The sequence below is a fragment of the Patagioenas fasciata genome, chromosome 5 (genome assembly GCF_037038585.1).
Source record: "Patagioenas fasciata isolate bPatFas1 chromosome 5, bPatFas1.hap1, whole genome shotgun sequence".
NCBI lineage: Eukaryota > Metazoa > Chordata > Aves > Columbiformes > Columbidae > Patagioenas > Patagioenas fasciata.
In genome coordinates this window covers 15,354,023-15,361,935 of record NC_092524.1, presented here as the reverse complement: position 1 = coordinate 15,361,935, position 7,913 = coordinate 15,354,023, and the positions used below count along the sequence as shown (strand labels likewise).

At 44.7% G+C, this 7,913-nt stretch overlaps 1 protein-coding gene across 2 annotated transcripts; it reads right to left on the bottom strand.

Annotated features, from left to right (window-relative positions):
• Nucleotides 1-815: 815 nt before the first annotated feature.
• LOC136102547 (L-lactate dehydrogenase A chain) lies at nucleotides 816-7,511 on the bottom strand. Of its 2 annotated transcripts, none has more exons than XM_065839705.2 (8): nucleotides 7,400-7,511; nucleotides 5,752-5,886; nucleotides 4,884-5,001; nucleotides 3,994-4,167; nucleotides 3,333-3,506; nucleotides 2,359-2,476; nucleotides 1,803-1,926; nucleotides 816-1,635 (listed from the first exon to the last, which is right to left on the bottom strand). In XM_065839705.2, the coding sequence occupies exons 2-8, from the start codon at nucleotides 5,875-5,877 to the stop codon at nucleotides 1,471-1,473; spliced, it is 999 nt and encodes a 332-aa protein (XP_065695777.1). In that variant the 5' UTR covers nucleotides 5,878-5,886; nucleotides 7,400-7,511; the 3' UTR covers nucleotides 816-1,470. The 2 variants fall into 2 exon arrangements, with proteins under 2 accessions (XP_065695777.1, XP_071665058.1); XM_071808957.1 differs by lacking the exon at nucleotides 7,400-7,511 and adding an exon at nucleotides 6,765-6,791.
• Nucleotides 7,512-7,913: the final 402 nt, after the last annotated feature.

Genomic DNA, 7,913 nt, shown 5'->3' with positions numbered 1-7,913 from the left:
CCATCTTCCTGTCATCTGCAGAAAGCACTATTGCTGTGTGCGCTTCCCAGGTGCTGTTTTGATCACGTGGATATGAGAGAAAGTGACACAGTGGCCACAGCTTTCCCTTTGTTGCTGAAGTTGCTTCACGAGCACTTCCGCTTATTCTAAAACACTTTGTTTGGTGAAGTGTCACCAGCTGTACTCCATGTTAAAAAATCCACACTAGACATAATCAGGTGATCTATTTGCATTCTTAAGCTACATGCTGTGTCCTAACCTTAGAAAAAGCTAAGAATAAAGCCTTTCTCTCTTCATTGTAATAAGGTATATTGTTTTAAAATATTAATGACAGAGAAGATAGTTAATTTCAACTTACTAGGGGGTTTGAGGAGTAACTTCGGTCATTGCTTCTATTCATGGCTACTGTTCCAGAGGACACGCTTTCCTGTGACTTATGAATGTCACTGCTTGATGTGGCGAGAATTCTTCCAACGTGTTTTTGTGTGTACAGGTAAGGAAGACACTTCCTTTGTTGCATTGTTTCTACTCCTCTTACGTTATTTCAATAGAGCCTCTTTCATTGCATAAAGAGGGGAATCAAGTTTAACTTCTGAGTACTGAAATACTTCCATTAATATTTTTTCATTCCTACCTTGAGACTGTTAGTTCACTATTATAAATATCTGGAACCTACAACAGAGCAGCTGCACATTACACAGGGGTGGAGCTGTTATTACACAGCTGAAGAAATAGAATTGTTTGATTTAGATGAGTGCAAGTGCAGCTGCATTTTGGAGACAAAGCCATATGAAGAAAAAGCAAGGAGACAGAAGTAACAGTTTGTGGTTTATTTGGTGCTGGAGCTGATACTACAGTTGGACAGTCACCGTCTTGTTGCATACAGAAACCTCAACATTTTTTAAACATGCTCAGGATATAAACTTACAACTAGGCTGATATAGTACACAAAAATAAGGTTCTCTAAAAAAAAATTGTACACAAATTCCAAAGCAGTGTTAGGAAAATACATTTGGACCTACCAACAGTGAAATATTTAAGCTATTCAGCTGGCAGAGAAGGTTGGTCAATTTGTTTGACAATCCTTTAACTGCAAGAAGATAGTCTTTGGTTTCACATTGTGTGATAATTAGTTACTTATTGTTCTGAACCAACATTAAACAAGATGAGGAAAAGGCAAAGGGCTTTCTAGGCAGTGCTGCTTTGAATGCTGGATTTCTGTCACACCACTTCACTGTACAAGACTGACTAGCTTTTCTAGCTCTGGCTAAGAACATGGGTGTCTGAACAGGGAAAACCCTGGACTAGTTTCCTAGTGCTATCTTCAGGAAACTCATTTGTTCAGATTTGAGCTTTTTGTGTGTTCTGGTTGAGATACATACATTGAAAGATTTGACCTACCTGGAAAGTGCAACGTAAGACAAACCACTAAACTCATTAAAATGTAAAGAGTGAACTGCTCGGGCAGATTTAAAACTGTAGTTCCTTCTGGATTCCCCAGAGTGTATCTGCACTCTTCCTTAATTTGTCCTCTTCCTCAGGTTTTAGGATCATCTTCACTACATCAGTGATGCCACTGCTGCCCAGTACACAAGGAACACTTAGGAAGACATCTTCTTTTATTCCATGCATGCCCTGAAAAGCAGGTAGGATAGTTAGGCTAGAATTCATTCTACAGAATGTCCTATCAAGAAAACTCAGAATTTAGTTGAAATTAAACTAGAAAGTTATGACTGTTCTTCAGAATTCCCAGGGTTTTTAGGTCTCAGTAAGACAAAAGTTAGCAAAAACAGGCCACTCACCTTAACAACTGTAGAGATTGGGTGCACTCTTCTCAAATTCTTCATAATCGTTTCAGCTAAATCTGCCACAGAAAGGCCAATAGCCCATGATGTGTACCCCTTCAGTTTGATGACCTCATAGGCACTGCAGAGACAAAGGTATTCGTTAAAAAACAAGTACCAGCAACTGAAATATTTAAAGTTTGGAAGAAGCGCTTTTCGAGGTGCCTTAATCAATTTGTAAACATCAGAAACTTGACTGATTTGCTGACAGAACTGAAATGAACTCAACAGTAAAGAGTTCTACTTGCATTTTACACTACTCCCTGCAGTCACAGTGGAAACTTGGAAGTTAAAAGCACTTCCCCAAGTTCATTAAGCATTAAAAATTAACTGTGCCAAATCTGCATTACTCCTTAAAATATTATTTCAAGTTCTATTGCATCTGCATCTTGATATTTCTTTTGGGCTACTATGGTATTTATGAAACCAGATATGGATACTGCAGTTCAGAGGTACTATAGCTCTTCTTGTGTTGCAAAAAATAAAATAAAAAATAAAATAAATCTGCATTTACCTGTCCACCACCTGCTTATGGACCTCCTTCCAGTGTTCCTTGTCTGCATCAGTTCCCATGTCTGGATGAAGAGCCTTCAGGGAGACGCCAGCAACATTGACTCCACTCCAGACAGGTACTGAGAGTTGCACATAGATTAATTATCTCACAATTAATTATCTCACAAGTTCTGTCTTCCTCAAATTAACAGTTAACATAAAATCAAGTTTGATTAATCTGCAACACACATGTTGCTACGATTTAGATATGACTTTAAATATCGTATGACCTATGAGGAAGATACAAAATTGTGGGCTGAGAACCTAGGAGCGTATAAACATCTTTATACATCATGTCACAACACCTGAATATACCTTTATTAAAGCAAAACACCTCTGCAACATGAACTAAAGTGACAGTAACTCTGTATTTTGCAAAGTTTTCTCAAGAATAGGAATTTATTCTAAATTAATCCTCCTGAGTGTCAGGAAGCAGACAAGACTGCTCTGGTGCTGCTAAAGAAAGTACAGGTTATGTAAGGAAAAAGTTGCTCTTTCCCCTGTCCTCTACACTTGTCTCTGCACTTCGATTTCTATATATAGTTCTTGAAGTAATCAAGAGATGCCATTAAAGACAACTGAGTGACTACCAGTAAGTTTAGTGCAGACTTTGGTAGTCCCTTGCAGAGAACTTTACCCTCTTGCTTCTTCAGTTTGGTTTTTTTTTGGAGAGTTATGGGAACAACTTAGCCTCGAAATTTTTAGCCTCCTCAGGTTACAGTAATGACCTTTTCCAAGCAGAGTAACTCGGGTCAAATATAGATCATCTAGGGTTACTCTGTGCAGCAGAAGACCTAAAGCAGGGCTTGCACTCTTTAAGGTGCTGCAGTGGAAAGGTTTTTGAGTGATGTTTTGCTGTAGCTTTTGGAGATGTTTCTTGCAAACAAACTATAGCAAAAAGGTTCTGTGTAACAGCCAGCCAGGTTTCACCCTTACCACTGGAATCTCCGTGCTCTCCAACAATCCATCCGTGGCAGCTCAGAGGATGGATGCCCAGCCTTTCTCCCATGAGGTGGCGGAAACGGGCAGAGTCCAGATTGCAGCCACTGCCGATAACACGGTGCTTAGGAAAGCCACTGATCTTCCAGGCCACGTAGGTCAAAATGTCCACTGTAAGTAGAGCAAGGAGGACAACAGGTGCCACTCATGAGCAGTTTGAAAACTAGGATAGTATCTTCTGGTCATCTGCACGGATTTTATCTGCACACTAGTTATGGGGAATAGAGCATAACATAATCCCCAAAGCCAGGCCCTGCGGTGGGCTCATATAATTACTGCTTTAAAGGCAGAATTGAGAGGCTATTCATACTATGCATGCAATTATCAGTGTTCCTTATGTGTCCTCTGCTAAAGATTACTTAAAAGGCAACTGAAGGCCCAAGTTGGAGGCAAGTTGGTTTATTTCTCAGAGTACCAGCTTGCTGAGTATGGAGAAGGGAGATGACACTCTTGCTATGTGGTTATGTGTCATAAGTATTTTCTAAAATCTGTGCTTGGTCATATCCATATACTAATGCCACCTTCCTGAAAACAAAACAAAAAAAAAAATCACTATTCTCTCAGCCAAATCCTCTCGTTAAAGCAACACAAGACAAACCTGGGTTTGAGACAATAAGCAGCTTGCAGTCAGGACTGTATTTAACAACATTGGGAATGATGAACTTGAAGATATTCACGTTGCGCTGGACCAAGTTAAGGCGGCTCTCTCCTTCCTGCTGACGGGCACCAGCAGTGACAATGACCAGCTTGGAGTGTGCAGTCACACTGTAATCTGCAGACAAAAGGCTGTGTCAGACATGACCTCTTTCAACACGTGGTTTAGTACAGTTCTTGGTTCCTTTTAGTCTTAGTATCTAAAATTCTTGAGTTTGAAGGTGTTGAAGTTCTGGTAATTGTTACCCTAGGCTTTGCTTCTGTATAAAGTTAAATTTTCTTTTAAGATTTTGGTTCATTGCCACAAGTGGCAACCTTAAGGGCACATCAAAATCTTAGTGTAGAATTGGGCAGTGGTTGGTATTGCACACTTCTCAGGCACAGATGGGTGTGGGGTAGCTGTGCATCCAGTTCAGGTGCTGTGTAGGAAAGGAAGAAGGCTCTGCCCACGTAACCTGTGGACACTGGAGGTGTGGGATGGCTGGCATTGCCCTAGTCAGGTTGCTACTAAACTTACAGCTGTCAGATATTTGTGGCCAAGAAGTAAGCAGTAACACATTCAGGGGCCAACTGCCTGTGAAATAAAATTCTCAAAGGTGCGTGAGTACTTAAGAAATTGATCTTTCTATACTGACTGATGAACTTTGGACCAGAGGACTCCTAGTTGGAACACCTTAACAAGGTACATGAAACTTAATGTCAGCTGAGCAGAAATGAACTTTCCTCCTCACGATTAGGATGACAGGCTAAGTGCTAGACATGGATGGACAGTGTGAGATCTGAAGTGGCTGTCTCCATTTCAAAATAACAAGCACATTAGAGCCAACTACTTGCCTTTGCCAGAGACAATCTTCGGTGTTCTAAGGAAGAGGCTTCCATGCTGGAGATCAAGCATCTCTCCTCTGAGCTTGTCCTCCACAACATCAACAAGGGCAAGTTCATCAGCTAAGTCCTACACAGACCAAGATTAAACAGTAAGTTTATTGCCTCGGAGCAAAGTACTCCATTTGTAAACCGTGAAGTTACAATTATTTTAAAAGCGGGGATCTATTTAAGCAATTTTGCCCATATTCATCACTTTACTTATTCCTAAGCAAGCATTTAAATTAGTCTCCTAGGATATCCACTTTATTGAATTAGTTTTGCACTTTCCATATGCACATTCTGTGTGGAATAGTTGTACAATTTAGCATGAAAATGGTGAGTTATTTAATAGCTGTTCATAAACAGCCTATTTTACAGTTAAGAAAAGCAAGCCTGATGTTAAACACAGCATTTCCAATATAATAATGCAATGCAGAGGACAAGTCATTCAGAGTGTCTGGGCCCACTTTTTTCAGTCCACACCGCAAATAAATATTCCATCACACTCTCTGCTTCAGAAAGAATGAATGCTCAGTTCTTAGAAGGGATTCTGGAAGTTGTTCAAAGGTAAATGCAGCTCTTTTAAGTCAAAATGATACATAGAGCATGTTCTGTCTGATACTGGAATAAACTCTGTTTACAAGAACTTACAGCTATTTGCTCTCTGCCAATAGTTTTAAGATTGCTGCTTTGTTTCAGGCCCAAAGAAAAGAATGACCAACCAAAAGTTCATCCTGTGTGCTGGTCCAATTAGTCTAGTAAGGGAGATTACTTTTTGCCCATCTTTGAGGCCTCAGGTAGACGCAACTGTGCTGCTTCATCCCAAGCTAAAACTTACCTTCATCAGGATGCTGATAGCACAGGCCATTCCAACCGCACCCACACCAACCACACTGATCTTATTGTGGGCATGACTGTGCTCCTCTTTGTGGACATTGTGGATGAGCTGATCCTTGAGAGACATGGTGCACTGCTGCAAGGAGAGCAACACGTTATTTCTTTAGGCATTGGAGCTCTTACCAACACCGGAATACTTGTATCAAGCAAGATGGACTTTATTCCAGGATGATAGGAAAACAGATATAAATCGCATGCGTAAAGCATCTGGCAGTACTGCCTGTATGCAGCAAAATGACAGAAAACTGAATTATTGATGACAAGCTCACTGTAGCTTTCCCTCAAACACAGCCTGAACACCATTGATTATATAGCTGGGTGGCACTCCAGCCGCATTAGTAGAATGTTCTAAATGATCATCCATGTTACACTTAGGCAAAGGAAGCCATTTTAGTACTTCTGAGCACAGCATGGTCTGGCAATCTCTGTTCTACCGCCCTGAAAAACTGGTATTCTATGCCCTGAAGCCCTTCCAGAGCTGAGGTTGTACACCACTTAGGCAAGCCCTTCTTAAGCACAGTGAGATCCTCAAAGTCAAATTTATGGATTTGTTTTAAAGTGAAACTGCATAGTTCTGAATTAAGACGTATAGAGTCTGGTGTTACCATCTCTCCTACCCTCAATTTTTTTAGCTACCAGCTGCATGGTTCCAATCTGACAGTCACAGCTACACTGAAATGCCATGATAATGATGGAATCCTGCGCTTTCGCCCCAGGGTCTCTGCAGAAGCCGACACCATGCTTTACCGCTCGCCTGAGGCAGGGGCAGCCTTGCAGATGGATGCAAGTACAGACCTAACGTGATTCTAAGGTTAGCGCTGAACAGGCAGCAACTTGTTCAGAGCAGGAAAGGCCGGAGAGCACTGGCAGAGCTGGTAGGGGCTGTGAGGCTGGCAGGGGTGGGGGAAGGACAGGAAATCAGTGCCCATATATAGGAAAAGTTAACCAAGGTACTTCAGTCTTCATTTGCATCAGTCTTCATTTGCATCAGTCTCCTGCAGCGTGGCCCAGCATCGTGCACACACCACGTGCCAAGTTCTCCCTTTGCACTGTAAGAACTTCAGTGTGCAGGGCACCCGCTCAAACGTTTCTCAGTTACATTTTATAGTCCAAATTTTTTTATTTTAGAGTGCTATTCCCCTGAAAGAAACAGATCATGGGAGAGCCAGCAGCCAAGGTGGTATATTTATGCTCTGTTTTAAACGCAGGGTCACTGCCAGCGCCCTTCTCAACAGGCAGCTGCCTAGAGCCACACGTACTTCCACGCCGATTAGGGGAAGCGACTTAATTCCCGGAGGTTGAAGCGGTGGAGGGGGGTGGCGGGGGGACGCAATCTCAAGGGGCGGTGGAAATCACGCCGGTTGCGCAAAGCCGCGGAGCAGGGCGGGGTGCCTCACCGCACCCAACGCGGCACCGGGCTGAAATCCAGGGCTGTGCCCGCTCCCTCCTCGGCCGGACCTGGGGTCCGCTGGGCGCCGCCTGCTCGACCGAGTCCCCCAGGTGGGCTGGCGGCCAGCGGCGCCTGCATCCCACTTCCTCCCTCTCCCCGCAACAAGCACCCCCTAGCCCGCGAAGACGATCGCACCTACCGAACGTCTTCACCCGAGTGCGGCGGCGGCGGTAGCGACGGGGCGGGGAAGCGGCCGCCACCTTAAGTAGGGGCCGGGCGGGTGACGTGCGGCGGGCGGGCTGCGGCGGTGGAGACGTGCCCGCCGACACGTCGGGGCGGAGGGGAGGGGGAAGTTGTGCTGGGCCGGCATGGGAAGGTGGGGGGGAGAGGGGAGGCGGAGGGTAGCTTTTGGCCCATTGTTGGAACGTCCAGGGCGTAAAGGTCGCTCTGGAGCCTTCGGCGCGGACGGTCGGCACCGCGAGGGGAGCCGAGGCGGGCGAGCGGGATCTGTCCCGGCCGAGGGCTGTTAGACGGGCCCGCCCCCGGCCTGGGATGGAGGGGCTGCCGGGCCGGCCTCGCTGCGGCTCCGCGTCCCCCCCCTGGCGAACCGGCGTCCTGGGATGGGGACTCCCGTCGTCGGGGGATTTCCCTCTCCCCGTTATTAACCGGGATGGGTGAAGGTGACGTAAAACGCCAGCTCCGGAGGGCAGGGA

Coding starts and splice junctions, on each gene's coding strand:
- LOC136102547 (XM_071808957.1), bottom strand. Junction 4,168..4,883: donor GAAGATTGTCTCTGGCAAAG/GCAAGTAGTTGG, acceptor TTTTGTCTGCAG/ATTACAGTGTGACTGCACAC. Junction 1,636..1,802: donor CAATCTCTACAGTTGTTAAG/GTGAGTGGCCTG, acceptor CCTGCTTTTCAG/GGCATGCATGGAATAAAAGA.